This window comes from Muscardinus avellanarius (assembly GCF_963383645.1).
Source record: "Muscardinus avellanarius genome assembly, chromosome: 18".
Lineage (NCBI taxonomy): Eukaryota > Metazoa > Chordata > Mammalia > Rodentia > Gliridae > Muscardinus > Muscardinus avellanarius.
The window spans coordinates 7,401,907-7,420,284 of record NC_137804.1 but is presented as its reverse complement, the minus strand read 5'-3'; the positions used below and the strand labels follow the sequence as shown (position 1 = coordinate 7,420,284).

General features: G+C 54.6%; 1 protein-coding gene across 3 annotated transcripts in view; it reads right to left on the bottom strand.

Moving 5' to 3' along the window:
- The window catches only part of LARS2 (leucyl-tRNA synthetase 2, mitochondrial), a gene marked incomplete at both ends in the record, with an annotated part of 77,197 nt that overhangs the window by 12,272 nt on the left and 46,547 nt on the right, over window positions 1–18,378 (bottom strand). For all 3 annotated transcript variants that reach the window (XM_080715225.1, XM_080715224.1, XM_080715226.1), the window contains 5 exons: window positions 2,795–2,932; window positions 6,033–6,131; window positions 8,118–8,401; window positions 11,326–11,441; window positions 12,175–12,276. In XM_080715225.1, the coding sequence (XP_080571351.1) occupies window positions 2,795–2,932; window positions 6,033–6,131; window positions 8,118–8,401; window positions 11,326–11,441; window positions 12,175–12,276 (739 nt within the window). The remainder of the gene's footprint in view (window positions 1–2,794; window positions 2,933–6,032; window positions 6,132–8,117; window positions 8,402–11,325; window positions 11,442–12,174; window positions 12,277–18,378) is intronic.

Below are 18,378 nucleotides of genomic sequence, written 5' to 3'. Positions count from 1 at the left end.
GCAGCAGGCCGCGCGGGCTGCTCAGTGACCATACGCCAGGAGGCCTTCGCACTCTGTGACTCCCAGCGCAGAGAACAGAGCCCAGGCAGCGGGCTCCTTTGTGAAGGTTCAAATCCCAAGCGAATGAAAAAACGGATGCGTGGGTGGGGGTGGAGAACGGGGTGCATGGGGCTGCTCAACCCCTGGAGCCATCTTCAGCACCCCAGATCACAGGGCAGATTTATTTTTAATTTTTTAATTTTTGGTGGTACTGGGGTTCCTGGAAGCTCTTCTACCTCTGGGCTACGCTCCCAGACCTATTTTTTATATCTTTATTTGGAAACAGGGTCTCTTAAGCCAGAGAGGCTGGCTTCGAACCTGCGCGATCCTCCTGTCTCCGCCTCCCAAGCGTGGGGATTACAAGCGTGTGCCCGGCAACAGGGCAGATTTAAAAGAGCTGGAGGGCGATCTGGATCAATGTGCTGTAGAGCACAGAACAAATCGCACTGGCTGTGTGGGCGGAGTCCTCTAGAACTGGCCTCGGCCCGCAGGCTCAGCGCCTGTCTTGGGCGCAACTGCCCCTTCGCCAGGTTTTGCGGATGCACTGAGCTGGCGGCTCTGATCACTCTTAAGAGATGTACGGTGCTTGGCAGCTGGGGATGAGTTTTAGAGAGTGTGCTTAGCAGACAGGAGGCCCTGGCTTCCAGCCCTAGCACCAAAACCAATACAAAAAAAACCCAAAGCAAAACAACAAAAAAAAGACATCTCTATGACAAAAAGAAGGGCATAATCTGGACTGAAAGATACAGGCGAGTGGGCCAGAGGGTGGCAGGGAGCTCACTGGCGGCCCTGCACTGTCCCCTAGCGGAAAAACGAAGAACTGCAGCCGCCAGAACCTGACCGACCCAGCCCCAGCCCCAGCCCCAGCCCCAGCCCCAGCCCCAGCCCCAGCCCCAGCCCCAGCCCCAGCCCCAGCCCGGGGCTGCGCTCCTCAGGCCTCCTCCTTCAAACCCCTTTATCTAACTTCTACCTACCTACCTGTGGCCCTGGGTCCAACCCCAGAGCTACCTCTCTCTTAAGGTCAAGTGTTAAATGAAGTATAGTACACATAAGAAAAAGTCGCCAAGTCCCAGGGGTGTGGGCCGATGCGCTTTCCCCATGCATGCGTGCATGCACACACGCGCATGCGCACCTGGGCAGCTAGCGCTCCTCCACCTTCTCACCTGGGGCTCCTCTAGCGGGGCGGCTGCACCACCTTAACTGTGCCTGATTCTTCCTTACTTGCTTTTTTTTTTGTATTCAGGATTAAACCCGGGGACAGCATTCTACCTACCTGTTTGAGGCCAGCCTCAGCAACAGAGCAAAACCCTCCTTCAAGATAAATAATAAAAAGGGCTTGAGGTGTAGCTTGGAGGTAAAGCACCCTTGGGTGGCTTAAGCCCCAGTACGAAAAAAAAAAAAAGAATAAGAAATGCAGAGCAGCCTGGTCAGTTCTCTAAGTAGCAATCCAAACATTGCAGCCGAGCTCCCTGCCCAGGGTCAGAGCTGCAGATGTGTTTAGCAACTTAGGATTGGATGCACATCAGTTTATTTTTACACATGACGATCTGGGACTAATGAGAAGAAAATTCATTTAAGCATTTCATTTCTGTTCTAAGTTGGTTCTGTGACAGTGGACAGCCTTGAAGCCACAGGCCGTGCAGCATCAGGGAGCTGGTCCGAGGGACAGTGACGCGGGAGCCTTTGGTGCGCTTCATTTTATGAACCTGGGCTCTCTGCATTAGAGTCTGAGAGGTAATATATTTTTATTTAGTTAGTTTTGGTACTGGGGGTGGAGCCCAGGGGCTTTTCGACCTCCGGGTTGCACTCCCAGACCTATTTTCTATTTTATTTGGAAACAGGGTCTCACTAAGTTGCTGAGAGCCTCACTCAGTAGCTGAGGCTGGCTTCCAACCTGCGCGATCCTCCTGTCTCAGCCTCCCAAGCGCGGGGATTACAAGCGTGCGCCACCACGCCTGGTTAGTCTTTTTATTTTTTGAAACAGAGTCTCACTGAGTTGTGAAGGGTCTCACTAAGTAGCTGAGGCTGTCCGAGAACTTCAATCCTCCATTCTCAGCCTCCTGAGTGCTGGGATTATAAGTGTGCGCCACCACACCCGGCCTGCCACTGGATTTTTAACAGAAATAAAAATTGAAAGAACAGATGACTGCTTAAGTAAGCTCCTGGGACCGGTTTCTGTCCTCGGGCATCTGTGGAGCCTGTCAATATGTCCGTGACTTCTGAGTACAGCATGGATGTTCATTATATTCTTTTGATTCTACAATATACTACATGTACCACACATATGATGTGTTTCTTGGGGAAAGCATACATGTTTTCTGAACACTCGGACGAAGTTTATAGGGCAAAAGAGAAAGAATCGGTGGATTCACGCGAGTCCCCAGCTTTGAATCCATTGTAGGACTTTATCAGAGTGTGCCTTGAGGCAGGATTCAGGCAAGCTTGAGGGGCCTATGCAGAGGACCAGATGACCACGACCTCGCCCAAGCTGCCACGAAATGCTGCATCGCACCATGGTGGCTCCTCTGCCCTCCGAGGGAACACCCTGAGTCACAAACTCAGCTACATGGAAAGGCATTACACACACAGGCGGCCAGAGTCTACGGGAGGCAGGACCGGGTGGCGACAGGGACGCCTGTGCTCACGCCGCGGGGCGACAGTGACCCTGTGGTGGCGCTGACGCGGGCCTACCCGACTCTTCTCATGGGCCCAGAGAGCACGGCCCGCGCAGGCCGCCCTCTGTGGCGCCGCTCACCTGTGCTTGACCATCTTCTGACCGTGGCAGAAGTGACTGAAGAACCTCGCGTAGAACAGGTGCATGACAGCGTGCTCCTTGCCCCCGATGTACAGGTCCACGGGCAGCCAGTGATCCGCTAGCGCCGCGCTGAAAGGGCTGGGGCGAGAAACGGCGCGTCACCACCACTGCCAGGCAGTGCCACCACCTGCTGGCTGTGTCCGAGGAGCAGCCATGTCCTCTGATGTCATAGGAGAAAAGCTAGCCAGGCGTGGTGGCGCATACTTGTAGTCCCCGCGCTTGGGAGGCTGAGACAGGAGGATCGCACAGGTTCGAAGCCAGCCTCAGCTACCGAGTGAGGCTCTCAGCAACTTAGTGAGACCCTGTTTCCAAATAAAGAATAAAATAGATCTGGGAGTGTAGCCCGGAGGTAGAAAGCCCCTGGATTCCACCCCCAGTACCACCAAAAAAAAAAAAGAAAAAAAAAAAAGGCTATGTAATAAGGAGAAAGTCTGATTAGTGCTAAATTGGGGAATTTATAAAACTCTCTACAGAGGACAGCACAGACATCTTTTTTTTTTTTTTTTTTTGGTGGTGGTACTGGGGTTCCTGGAAGCCCTTCTACCTGCGGGCTACACTCCCAGACACCTATTTTTTATATCTTTATTTGGAAACAGGGTCTCTTAAGCCAGCGTGCACCACCACGCCCGGCGTGTCATCTTTTTTTTTTTTTTGGTGGTACTGGGGTTCCTGGAAGCCCTTCTACCTCCGGGCTGCACTCCCACACCTATTTTTACATTTTTTTTATTTGGAAACAGGGTCTCCTAAGCCAGCGCGCACGGCTGGCTTCGAACCTGCGCGATCCTCCTGTCTCCGCCTCCCAAGCGCGGGGATTACAAGCGTGCGCCACCACGCCCGGCGCATGGCATGGCATCTTTTAATAAATGCAATTTCCATATGAAATGAGAATGAAAGAAAAACTCAGCAGCAGAGAGGCACCTTGGAGTGGTGCAGGTGTGAGGAGCCAGGTTAGTCTGAAGCTCACTGTGACTGGGCAGAGGAGGTTCTGAGTCCCTACAGGCAGAGGGCGACATGGCACTGGCAAAGGAGACCCAGAAGCAGACGCCAGCCATGTCCTTAGAGCAAGGCACAATCTGGCTTCTAGCGTGGCTCTGTGGCCACCAGGGCCCGCCCCTGCCTGCTGAGCGTGGTGAAGCGGGGAGGGACGAGCCTGCCAGCAGGTAGGCTCGTGCCTACCACGCACTCCTCGGCCAGTTCGGACGCAGGCAAGGCAGCCTGCCCGTCTCCCAGAGGCAAGGAGCTCATTCTGGCTGGGACCTGGGGCAGAGCGGTGGTGCTGGCTGCGCCCCGTCGGAGGACTTGTACGGAGGTTTTGAGCACAGCGGCTCCTCTCTCCCCTCGCCTCAAGGCCTGTTCCGGCAGGCACGAGTATGGCTGGCCCAGCTCTGAGGCGGGCAGGAGCCATCACTAGGCAGGCAGAGCTGGCCACCCACGAGGCTACACCTTCTCCCCTCTTCTTACTATGCCAGCATCCTGGTAAATTAAAAAAAAAAAAAAAGCCTTTTTTTTTTTAGTGAAAAATGGATCCCTATAGAAACCCAACTGGTGGTGCAGGAAAGCGCGGGGAAAGGGAAGTGGAGGGTGTCAGGGTCATGGCAAGCTGGGGTAAGTAAAGGGTGGCCATAGCTGGGATGTGACCTCCCCAGGGGGCGTGGGGAGGGAGGAGCCTGTCACTGAATGGGGAGCACGGCCACTCCAGGAAGGCCAGGAAAGGGGCCCTGTGAGGGCTCCTTTGGAGCCCTGTGACACTGGGCTCAGGGTGGCTTTGCGCCCATGCCTCCTCTGAGGGAACCATTTACACAGGACCCTGCTAACTTCTGAAATGAAGTCAAATTGTAGAACTGTACTACTGCAGGTGGGGTAAGGGGGTGGAGCACCTGTCTCCACAGAAATATGTCATTTTACAACCAGTGACTAATAAGCAACTTTGGGGGGTACTGAGGATGGAACCCAGGGGTGCTGTACTGAGTATCACAGGCGTGCGCACGCCGAGGTCCCCGAGGCAGTCTGTGAGCTTTCCTGGGCTCTGCAGAGTCTCTCTAGCTCCTGTTCTCTTTTCTCTAGCTCCTGTTCTCTTTTCTCTAGCTCCTGTTCTCTTTTCTCTAGCTCCTGTTCTCTTTTCTCTAGCTCCTGTTCTCTTTTCTCTAGTTCCTGTTCTCTTTTCTCTAGCTCCTGTTCTCTTTTCTCTAGCTCCTGTTCTCTTTTCTCTAGCACTTGTTCTCTTTTTGCCACCCAACGCTTGCTCCTTCAGTATTTGCTTCTTCTTTTTTTTCAGTACTGGGGATGGAACCCAGGGGCATTCTACCCACTCCCAGCCCTATTTTTTCTTCTTTATTTGGACACGGTCTCACTGAGTTGCAAAGGGCCTCATTAAGTAGCTGAGGCTTTCTGTGAACTGTAATCCTCGTGTCTCAGCCTCCCGAATGCACCACCACATCTGGCTATTTGCTTCTTCTTCTTCTTCTTCTTTTTTTTTTTTTTTTTTTTTTGTCAAAGAAACACATAAGTATGGCTGGAGAGTGCAGCAGTTTGAGAAAGTTCCTCATAGGGCACAGTGGCCTCCAGCCCTGCCTCTCCCCATTGGCCCCCCACCCCGTCCCTTAGCCACTTCTAAGCAGCTCCTCGCTTAGAATTATAAACATGAGCATTTCTATTGCTTACTGGCTTACCAACTTGGGAAACTGTGCGGACTGCACATGACGGGGACAAGGCTTCTGCACCCTTGCGCCCCCAGGCAGTTGTGGCAGTACTTTCAGTTAAATACGCACACAGCGCGGCGACGGGGAGGGCACTATGACCACCCCGTCCTTCCTGCTTCCACTCGGCTGCGAAAGACCTGATTTAATAATCAGAGACTCTGCGTTCAAGAGGCCGCTAGTTTCCTTTCCGGGTCCAGGGATGGAGCCCAGGCCGCGTGCACACCTGCCGCTGAGCTCCGCCCAGCTGACCGGCAGCACTGGGTGTGGTGCCTTTGGGTCCCCGCCACCCCGGGTCCGGGTCCGCAGCTGCGCGCCCTGGCTGCCGCAGGAGGGAGCGGCGGGCAGAGAGCGGAGCCGCGGCCTGGCCAAAGCTCTCTGGCCGGCTCCCCTTGCCTGCCCCCGCCACCGCATCCTGCACGCCAGTCGCTCTAGCACGCCCGCGTGTCGAGTCCCATCCCGAGGACCTCGGCAGGGCGTACCTGTGGGGGTTCTGAGGGTCCGCGTATCTGAAGTAGTACCACGCAGAATCCACAAAGGTGTCCATTGTGTCCGTCTCTCTCTTGGCTGCTCCTTTGCACCTGAGAGATAAACGAGGCTCGTCAGTGATTTCTACTTAAACTTTAACGCACTTTTCTGCCAGCCTTTGAGAAAGCCAGGACAAGTGTGAATTTAAATGTTGTAAGAAGAGTGCCGCATCATGAAAAGACAGCTGAGAAATTGTTTTTGACTCTGAAGTACATGATGTTTTTTTTTTTTTTTTTTTTTTGGTGGTGGTACTGGGGTTCCTGGAAGCCCTTCTACCTCCGGGCTACACTCCCAGACCTCTTTTTACATTTTATATTTGGAAACAGGGTCTCCTAAGCCAGCGCGCGCGGCTGGCTTCGAACCTGCGCGATCCTCCTGTCTCTGCCTCCCAAGCGCGGGGATTACAAGCGTGCGCCACCACGCCCGGCCTACATGATGTTTTAAAGACGTTCACAAACTAAACATCGTGACCTTGGACAGTTCCAAGCTGTATTCTCCACTCTCTTCATTTGATGTGGGGCAAAGCCTGGCCACGCAGGAGTGGACGCCTCGACTGGGCACGGCTTCTCTCTCAGGCACGCCGCCGCCGCCGCCTGCTTTACGTTTACAAAGCAAATAGATGCGGGAGAGATGCAGAAAGCCAAGAGTAAGGGTGCGCTGACAAATGAACGCCCCTCCTGCTGCTCCCATGAGGGCAGGGGTCCACCCGAGGGAATGCCGCAAGCCTAAAGGCAGCGTCCTGCCGGAGCCGGCTCGGCCGGGCGTGCGGATCAACCGTTAGCCTCTCTTCACAACTACACGAGGAGGGTGCACGTGGGTACTTGAAATGAGCTCTGGTGGGTGTGCAAACCACAGAAACCGGCAAACGCTCTGCCTGAGAACCTTCAGGGCAGGCCTTGCCTTTTATAAGCTTGCTGCGGCCGAGGTGCTCCCTGCTGCAGGGTGGAGAACCCTGACGTTCCAGGAAGGAAGGGAGCCTCAGAGTGTGCAGGGCGGGGGGGGGGGGTACGCCCCGAGGGCCCGGGACGCAGAACCTCCCAACAGCACCCTAGGCTGAAGAAGCGGCCGGGTGCCAGAGCCACTCCACCTGGGAACCTGGGGTGGCATGGTCAGCCCAGCACAGAGGAGCTCAGCCCGGAGTCTGCTGGTGAACAGAGAGGCCGCTGTTCTCCTCCCGGAGCCCACACTCCAGGGCTTTCTGGCTTTGTGCTCACAAACCCCACCTCAGATTTCAAACCCCTGGGGCGGCCCTGGGAGGGGCAGCACTCCTGCCAGAGAGGCGCCTGCACGGTGCCGGCATGCAGGTCAGCTCGCCAGTTCTGTCCTCGAGCGGCCAGGAGGCTACTCTAGTTCCCAAGGAGGAGCCTCGCCCAGTGAGGCCAGAGAGCTGGCTGAGCAGAGCCAGGCTTGGACCCTGACGTCGCTCCCCAGCCCGGGGCTCCCTGTCCTTGTTTATGACTGCCCACCGTAATGGCTGCACACGGCGGTGGGTGGGAGGACAGCATCTCACATCCTCACCAGGAGCGCTCGCAGAGAACAGTTCTCCATGGAGGGAGTGGGAAGGGAGGGAGGGAGGGGGGAGGGAGGGAGGAAGGGAGGGAGGGGGGGAGGGAAGGCTGGCGCCTGCTCTCATTATTTATTTGTTTAGTCAGCTGATAGAGCATCATAAAAACCACACTTGAGACTTGCCAGCCAAATGACAGAAAAACTCGATCCCGCCTTCAGCGAGGGGCCTTGGGTATCATAGAGCCAGCCCGAGCGAACGCACGGCTCTGGCGCTGGTGCAGGAGCAGACCTGGCTGCTGAGGAGAAGAGAGGAGGCCCCTCCCTCATCTCCAGGAAGCTCTGCAGTCCGTCTACCGCTGTGAGAACCTGTGCTCTCCCACCCCCAGACCAGATGTTTCTAGAAAAGCTCTGAACCACCACCGCCGCCTCCCAATGCTCCGTGGAGAGGTGACCGCCTGCCGGGGGCGGGGCCACAGAGGCTCGGGAGGCCTCTGCGACCAGCACTGGACAGGCAGGGTGTGTGGGACGCTTACCGTGGGCAGGGGCAGTTCACCCACTCAGGAGCCGCGGCCAGTGGGGAGCCTCCCTTGCCGGTGAAGGTCGTGATGTGGGGCAGGGTGACGGGCAGCTCCTCCAGAGGCACGGGCACTGCGCCGCAGGCCGGGCAGTGGACCACCGGGATGGGCGTGCCCCAGTACCGCTGCCGGGAGATCAGCCAGTCTCTCAGCCGGTCACTGGTCACATCTCCTCCCACTCTCCTCTCGCGGGCCTTCTGGGTCAGGGCTAGAAAGGCTTCCTGCCGGGTCATACCTGTGAACTGTACGGAGGGGGCGACACCTGTTCTGCCTGCAGAAGCCGAGCCCCGCCCACACCGCCGCCTGCACTGCTGCTGGGCGCGTGGCTCCACACGGGATGAGCCCCACGTGCAGTGGCTTTTCCCCCTTAAGATAATATTAAAAACCCACGGCATGCCGGGCGTGGTGGCACACACTTGTAATCCCCGCGACTGGGAGGCGGAGACAGGAGGGTTGCGCAGGTTTGAAGCCAGCTACACTGGCTTAAGAGACCGACCCTGTTTCCAAATAAAAAAAGTATAAAAAACAGGTCTGGGAGTGTAGCCCAGAGGTAGAAGGGTTTCCAGGAACCCCAGTACCACCAAAACAAAAAACAAACAAACAAAAAAAAACCACTGCACCCCGGCGCTGAAAGACAGACTAACATAATGTGTGTTTGTGTGGGGGGGGTACTAGGGGTGGAACCCAGGGGCTTTCTACGTCCAGTCTACACTACCAGACCTAGTATATATTTTATTTGGAAACAGGGTCTAAGTTGCTGAGAGCCTCACTCAGCAGCTAAGCCTGGCTTCGAACCTACGTGACCTTCCTGTCTTAGCCTCCCAAGTACTAGGATTTCAAGTGTGCACCACCACGCCCAACAGTAACATGATTTTCGACAAGTTCATTTTTTCCTTAAGATTTTTAGCAAAATTCAGTTTCTCCAGGTACTGTGGGCCTGGGCACCGCGCCTCGTGGCTAAGCCAGCCCCAGTTCTGTGCTCTCCTCTGAGAGCCTGGCTGCACCTGCAGAGGTAAGCAGGTATCAGGCCTTGCTGCCAGTGAGGAGCTGCGTGATGTGTGTTTGAATGACTCACCCCAGCTGGAGGGAGAATACCCAGAGAAGAAATATTCAGTACTGCAATATGCAAGTGGGGGCCGACTGCAGCTTTGAGGAAACCCACCTCCTTGCCTATTTAAAAGCTGCCGTTTATAGCCAGCAGCAGAACACTAATAGTTCAACAGAGAAGTCCTCTTTTCACTGATGCTTTCAGAGAGCCGAACTAATTGTACTCAGGGAGCTTGGCAACTTGCTAAGAGCTGGACCCCAGCACCCGGGAAGCTGCACCCCTACTGTGTGCTGGGCCGTGCGATCTGGGGCACAGATGGAGACCGCCTGCCCACGCTGCGAGGAGCTCAGTCTGGAGACATGAGAGCAAGAAGTAGCAGCCACGCCTGGGCAGGCGGCCCTTCTACCCGCAGTCAGGCGCGTCTCTGGAGTGCAGAGCTCCCGTGCTCCGGGGACCGGCTCTGTGCTCTGCACTCCCGCCAGCACAGAGCTGGGATGCAGGCTGGAGGAAGCCCTTGAAAGTCTCCTGCGAGGAGGATCGCAGTTCACGGCCAGCCTCGGCTACTTAGGCCCTCTGCAACACAGTGAGACCCTGTTTCCAAATAAAGAATAAAAAATAGGGCTGGGGTGTAGCTGGGAGGTAGAATGTCTGGTTATTCTAAGCCAGTGGCTCCAGATCTGCCTCTCTTAGAATTACCCCGGGCCATGACGTTCTAGAAGTCCAACTCAGCCCTCGGCACCAACAGTCGTTAAAGCAGAGTCTCTGGGGCAGGGCTCTTACAGCAGTATTTTAGCACTTTCCAGGGGCTTCTATGTGCAGCCACATTCAATAAAGAGTGCTCTAGCCGGGGTGGTGGTGATGGCCTGTAATACCAGTACTTGAGAGGCTGAGACAGGCGGATCGCAGGCTCGTGGCCAGTCTCAGCTACTTAGTGAGGCCCTTCGCAACTCAGTGAGACCCTGTTTCAGACATTAAAAAAAAAAAAAAAAAAAGACTAAAAAACAGGGCTGGAGGTGTAGCTCGGAAGTAGAATGCCCTTGGACTCCATCCCCAGTACTGCAAAATAAATAAATAGAGTGCTCTAAGACCGTATTCTCAACTTTAACGCGCATGCGAATCACACAGGGATCCTACGTGGCCAGGAGGGCCTGAGAGCCACATTTCTAACAAGGGAGGCCAAGGCTGCTGGCCCAGGGAGCAGGCCGTGAGCACGGGTTCCCAGCCAGAGCTGCTCAGGATGTGGCCCTGGCCCTGCGGCAGCACTGGATCCTGACTGGAGAAACACGTTCTCGGCTCCTGCCTGAAGGGACTGAATGGAATGGGGGTGGCATGGGCGGGCCGGGTGACTCTGCAGGTGCCAAGTCTCAGACTCACTGCTCTAAACCGCGCTGCCACCTCCTCCTTCCCGTTCCCTGCTTTGCTTCGGCAAGCACGGGGCAAGTCCTGCCCGATGCCCGTTCCTGGGGCAGGAGAACTGCAAGCTCAAGGCTAGCTCAAGACCTTGCAAATAACATGACTCAGAACTTCTCTGTTCACTTTTTAAAACGAGTTAAACTTTGGGTGGAAAGACAGTCAATAATTTGGAGAGAGCAGCAGTCCTGCCCAGGAAGGAGAGTGGGCGCAGCCACCTTCTCCAATGAACCAGAGAGCCCTGTGAAACACTGCTGGTCTCAAGAGGAAGAGTCCTAAAGTAAAGGGTAGTTATTCTGACACCACACTATTCTGGAGTTAGATTGGACTTAACGTTGGTAAACTTCCAGGTGTTTTACTGGGAACTGAGCCCAGGGGCGTTCTACCTCTGAGCTCCTGCACCCTCAGCCCTATTTTATTTTGAAACAGGGCCTAAGTAGCTGAGGCTGGCCACAAACCTGCAATTCTCCTGTCTCAGCCACCCAAGTACTGGGATTACAGGCATGTGTCACTGCACCCAGCTAACTTCAAATCTTGAGGGAGGATAGCATTTTGTTTTCATTGGATGAAGAAGCAAGGGTGTAAGACCACTGGGCGTGAGGCAGGCGAAAGCCAAGTCGTGATTTCGCCTGGAGGAAAGCGTCCCATCACACTGCAGAGGCCATGCTACAGAGGTTGGTCCTCAGGCGCACGCCAAGCACTACTGACCTCGGCAGAGTTGATGAGCCTCTCCGAGCCGTCCGGCAGGACCTCGATGACCGCAGAGTAGGCCAGGCCTAGGGCCTGAGCGAGGCTGCCATCCTCCATGCTGGTGCTGGGGATTCCTGTTTGAGGGCAGAAATAGAAAACGGCTCCTTGCAAGCGCCCAACCTGGGAGGCCGAGGCAGGAGGACTGCAGGCTCAAGGCCAGCCTCAGCAACTTAATGAGATCCTGTCTTGAAATAAAAAGTGAAAAGGGCTGGGTGTAGGTCGGTGGTGGAGCACCACCGGCTCAACCTCCATATTGTATCAGTGACTTAACTCAAAATGCCAAATGAACAACAGGAATACCCCAATAGCCATACTCATTTTGTGGCACTGGGGATGGAGCCCAGGGGCATTATGTCCAGGTTGTACCCTCAGCCCTGCCTTACTCTTCTGTTTGGAAACAGGGTCTCACCAAGTTTCAGAGGGCCTCGCGGAGGTCGGGCGCGAGCCTGCAAGCTTCACTTTTCAGCCTCTCAAGTAATGGGATTCCATGTGTGCGCCGCCATGCCCAGCCAACAACTAACTCTTGACCAAGTGGGAAGACATTTCTGATGGTTCTAAAAAGCGCTCAGCCAGGCGTGACATACTTAATGTTTCCAAAATGCAATCCCTAAGGAAGGGTGACTGAGCCAGTGGCCAGCGGCGGGGGCTCAGGCTGGCGCCCCAGCACGTGCAGAGCCTGGCTCAATCCCCAGCACTGCAGAAAGGGCGTGTATCGTACAAGGAGGCAGAGCAGACCACGCACGCCGTCGGCGCCCTCAAGTGACAGCAGTCTGAAGGGTGTTCTGGATGACATTTCACACCGCTTACCTATTTTTGAATCCAGAGAGCCTTCGAAGTCGGCTCCGGCCAGGACGACAGGGACCTCCTGCTGGGTGAGCAAGTTCACGGCTGTCACGGGTGTGCGGCAATCTGAAAGAGAGCGTGTCGCCGAGAAAGCTCATGGCCCCGGGGCCTGCCCTGTGGGAGGGATGCTCACCACGAGCACAGGAGCCCTGCTCCTCCGTGCTCATGGAGACGTGAGCGGCGCTTCTTGTCCACTCGGGTGCAGACACTCTCAGCAGTGCCCTTCCCTCCTGGAATGCATCCTGTCCTTTCACCTCGCAGCAGCACGGGAGGACCCCACGGGGCCCAGGCCGAGGCTCTGCTGCCAGGCTGTGGCTGTTCTAGCCGAGGCCCCTGTAGCTGCTGCCAGCGGGGACAGCCTCACTTCCCAGAGTGGAGACATAATTCTAATTCCATATTGCCCTTGCTCCGAGATGAGAGGGATACTGGCAAGTCCTGCAATTAGGAAGTAATGTTCTAGGGAGCTGGAGGGGAGCGGGAGTCATCAGACAACGTGTAGAGCTGCTGTGCGGACAGCTGCGCAGGCGGGTTACTTGGACCCGGAGTCCCGCAAGGAAGCAGCGTGTGGCATAGACCCTGCTGCTCTTCTGACTCAGCGACTGCACGAAGCTGCTCGGCTGAAGGCAGCCGTGCCCGCCTCCTTTGCAGCACTGTATGGCCACTGGGTACTGCAGAGGAACTTGTGGGTTCTGCCCTCTCCCAAGTCCTGCCCCTTCCTGCTTCCTGGAACACAGACAAACATCTTGGAAGACCCTGGAAGGCAGAGAGGAAGCAGACAGAGCCCTGGCCCCAACACCTCCCACCACGAGCCGGTCAAGCGTATTCCAGCTGTGCATCCAGGACTGCTCCAGAGCCCCCAAACCTGCCCCCAGAGCCACACACCCAGACTGCTCAGAAGTGGCTGTGTAGGGGCTACGGCTCTCTGCAGTCACACCGCAGTTAGTATGCCTTTAGATGTAACGGACACAAAGCATTTGAATTTTGTGTGTGTGTGTGTGTGTGGTATTGGGGGTGGAAACCAGAGGGCTTCTACCCCCGGGCTACACTCCCAGACCTATTTTATTTTTACTTGGAAACAGGATCTCTTAAGCCAGCGCGGCTGGCTTCGAACCTGCGCAATCCTCCTGTCTCCACCTCCCAAGTGCAGGGATTACGAGCGTGCGCCACCACGCCCAGCTTCATTTGGATTTTTAAAACACAAATTAACTTTTAAAAAGACAGAGGAGAATGAAAGTAATCTTGAGGTTTTACACTCTCCGCCTGAGGAGTTAGGTAGCATCTCTTTGCGAGGTTACAGTGAAATTCATGTATCGCTAGCTATGACGCAGTGAGCTACTAAAGCTCTGGAAATCATTAAAAGCAACATGTAGTGAGAACTGGAAAATGTTCCTACCTTCGACCAAAATAACCTCACTCTTGGAATACTGACTAGGGAAAAGAGAAAAGGCTACGAAGACATAACTGCTCATACCGGCCATCTCCCCGGTAGACCCAGACATGAAAAGAGCTGAACGTTCACCCTGATAGTGAGGGCTTGGGGTAGTACGGTACACTCAGTTGACAGAATATTATATATGGATTAAAAATGACTGTGAAGTGGGGCACGATGGTGTGCATCTGTAATCCCAATACGTGGGAGGCTGAGACGGGAGGATCTCAGGTTTGAGGTCAGCCTCAGTCACTTAGCAAGACCCTCAGAAACTTAAAGCCTGTTTCAAGATAAAAAATCAAAAGGGCTGCCGGGCGCGGTGGGCACGCTTGTCATCCCGCGCTTGGGAGGCGGAGACAGGAGGACCGCGCAGGTGCGAAGCCAGCCGCGCTGGCGTAAGAGACCCTGTTCACAAATAAAAATGTAAAAATAGGTCTGGGAGTGTAGCCCGGAGGCAGAAGGGCTTCCAGGAACCCCAGTACCACCACACACACACACACACACACACACACACACACACACACACACACACCACACACCACACACACACACACCACACACACACACACACCACACACACACACACCACACACACACACACACCACACACCACACACACACACACCACACACCACACACACACACACACCACACACACACACCACACACACACCACACACACACCACACACCACACACACACACCACACACACACACACACCACACACACACACACACCACACACACACACACACCACACACCACACACACACACCACACACACACACACCACACACACACACCACACACACACACACACACCACACACCACACACACACACACCACACACACACACACACCACACACACACACACCACACACACACACACCACACACACACACACACACCACACACACCACACACACACACACCACACACACACACACACCACACACACACACCACACACACACACACCACACACACACACACACCACACACACACACCACACACACACACACCACACACCACACACACACACATACCACACACACACACACCACACACACACACACACCACACACCACACACACACCACACACACACACACACACCACACACACACACCACACACACACACACACACCACACACCACACACACACACACACACCACACACACACACACCACACACACACACACACCACACACACCACACACACACACATACCACACACCACACACACACACACACACCACACACACACACACCACACACACACACACCACACACCACACACACACCACACACACACACACACCACACACACACACACCACACACACACACACACCACACACCACACACACACACACACACCACACACACACACACACCACACACCACACACACACACCACACACACACCACACACACACACACACCACACACACACACACACACACACACACACACCACACACACACACACAAAAAAAAAAAATCAAAAGAGCTGGGGATGTAGCTCAGAGATGGATGCCCCTGAGTTTAATCCCCAGGAACCCAACAAACACACACACAAACAAGCACTTGTGGAGACTGCACGAATCCAAAGAAACATGTTCTGATAACATATTAAGAGGAGAGCAGTCTGATCTTAAGATACTTGGGGAACATGAGCTTACAAGTAACACGACTACATAGACGAAGCTAGAGCCCTACCTCGTGCCACGTCTAAAACTTAATGCAAAATGAACGGAAGACTTAAGATGTAAACTATACGATTCTTAGAAGGAAACATACGTACACACACACACACACACACACACGCACACACACACACACATGCACACACATGCATATATATCTGTGGCCTTTGACTAGGCCATGGCTCTTTAACCAACATCCAAACAAAGGAAAGGCAACAGCAGAGGAAGCTCGGTGACCCGGCCTTTGGTCACGCAGCTTTCATGTTTCCACGGCGTCAGGACCACGACAGGCCGCCCAGAACGGGCACTGAGCCACGCACCTGCCGAGGGCCGCGCCTGCGAAACTCAAAGAGCCACTGAGATGAGCCAAAAGGATGTGGGTGGACATTTCCCTGAAGGTGTGTAAATGGCCAATAAGCAAATCACAAGACGCCCAAGGCCACCAGCCACCAGGGAATGGAAATCAAGCACGAGGAGACCCCATGTTCCAGCTGCCAGGATGGCCGTCGCTGGGAGGACAGGTAGGGCAGGTGCTGGCAAGGACGCGGACTCTTAGAGCTGCCAGAGAACAGTCCAGCAGCGCCTCGAGCGGCACCGAGGGCCCACAGCCGCTCAAGCAGTACCGTGGACCCCGGTGGAGAAGCAGACATAACCCAAGCACCTAGCACCTGATGACTGCTAAGTAAAGTGGCATACCCATATGAGGGGTGATTACGTGGAAATAAAAAGGAATGAGGTGCACGGTACACGTGGCCAGACCTTGAAACGTTATGCTGAATGAAAAGCCAGATATAAAAAGACAAACATCAGCCGGGCGTGGTGGTGCACGCTTGGAATCCCAGCGCTTAGGAGGCTGAGACAGGAGGCTCGCACAGGTTCTTAGCCAGCCTCAGCTACTTAGTGAGGCTCTCAGCAACTTAGTGAGACCCTCTTTCCAAATAAAGTATAAAATTGGTCTAGGAGTGTATCCTGGAGGTAGAAGGTCCCTGGGATCTATCCCTAGTACCACACACACACATAAATAATAAATAAATAAAAATAAAAATACAAAGATCATCTGACCCGAAATACCCAGAACAGGCAAATCTCTGGAGAGAAGTGGGTGTGTGGCGGCTCCACGCTGGGGACCAGGCAGCAACGGGGCGTGCGCTGCTGATGGCGCGGGATGTCCTGGGGTGATGCAGGTGTTCTAAAGTGGGCTCTGGTTGAGGCTGCACAGCGCTGGCAGACATTAAGTCAGTGAATTATACTCTATAAGTGGATAGCTTGTGTGCTGTGTGAATATTATCTCAATAAACTTGTTATAGGAACAAATAATAAAAAATGTGGAGGACTGTATTAAGGGTTTTTTCTCATCCCACATAAAAGTTTAATTATGCCATTTGTTCAGTTAGGGGAAAAAATGGTCTTTAAATTTTTTTTTAATCAAGCCAGGCATGTTAGCACATGCTTGTGATCCTAGTGTTTGGGAGGTTGAGACAGGAGGAGCGCGCAGGTTCTCGGCCAGCCTCAGCAGTTTGTGAGGCCCTCCCAAACTTAATGAGACCTGTTTCAAAATAAAGAACAAAATAGGTCTGGGGGTGTAGCTCAAAGGTAGAATGCCCCTGGGGTTTAATCCTCAATATTATACACACACACAAAAACCATTATCAGCAGACTTGCAATGACTGCATACTGAACCTGGTTCAAATCTCTCTTTTAAAGAATGAAACTAAAATCGGAAGTTCCTGACCAGGCCAGTATTCTCTGCACTTTCTAGGTCTTGCTGGTGTTGTGATGCTGGAGTTCAGGACAGTCGCCGAACACATTAGTAATGAAGATGTTCCGGACCTGGCCCCTCTGCGGCCCAGGCAGGCCTCCCTCCCCAGGAGAGGCAGAAGACATTCGCCTGGTATTCACAGAGGGTAACAAGTCTCGCAGACAGATGACCTCCTCTGTGGGACAGTAGCACTGCACAACAGCACTGTGTGGGTTCTGAGCAGTCCAGAGCACAGCAACTTGCTCGTTTTGTTTAATCTAGACTCTGTGTGTGTGTGTGTGTGTGTGTGTGTGTGTGTGTTTTACTGGGGACTGAACTCAGGGGCATTCTACCCCTGAGCTATACTCCCACAGCCCTATTTTATTTTTTACTTTGAAACGAGGGCACACTAAGTTGCTGAGGGTGTCCTTGAACCTAGCAATCCTCCCGTCTCAGCCTCCCAAGTTTTGGGATTACAAGTATACGCCACCATGCCTAGTTTTGTCTAGATTTTGGAACACGGAACCTACCCCTCCACAGAGCACCTATTAACACACCTATTATTCACAGCCAATGGTGCTAAGAAACAGTCTGGTGAAGAGCCACGTCTGTACCCAGGACTGCTGCCCCTGGGCCTTCCTCCATGCTGTGCCAAGCCTGTGCAGGTGGGCGAAGCCAAGCGAGGATTCGTACTGACTGCTCTGAGCTTTCCGGGGAGGCTCCGCTCGCTAATGTGTCAATAACAACAGGGTTGCAACCCTGCCGGCCAGGCCAGAAGCCAGGGCCTCGTCCTGGGGCCTGCCGCCCTCGCCACCGTCCACATGCAGCTCGGCGCTGGCCTCCGCTCGCTCTGATGCCGTGGCCCTTCCCTTAATGAGTGGAGGGCTGGCCTGCCTGCCCCTGCCCTGCACCCAGGCGTCACCCTGCCCACGTGGCACCCCCGCCACGAGCCCACACGCCAGGCGCCCGTGGCCTGCTTGCTTGCTGGGAAAGCCGCCTCCAGGTCTCGGCCTTCCTTGGGCACAGGGCGGACCTGGGACCAGACTGCGTCATGGGGATAGGGATCAAGAGCCACGTCAGAGATGAGCTCAGCAGCCGTCGGCTTCACGTCCGAGTCTAAACTGCTGCCTGTGACGGCACAGCCCCAGCGGTGGCTGCCACGGCCCGCACATCACTCCGCAACACTCAGCACCCCAAGCCTGATGCTCAGGGCACACAAGGCCAGCGCCAGGCAGCAGCTGGGCAGCAGCCTTCGAAGATGCCAGGGGTGCTGCCAGGGTGTGCTGCCAGG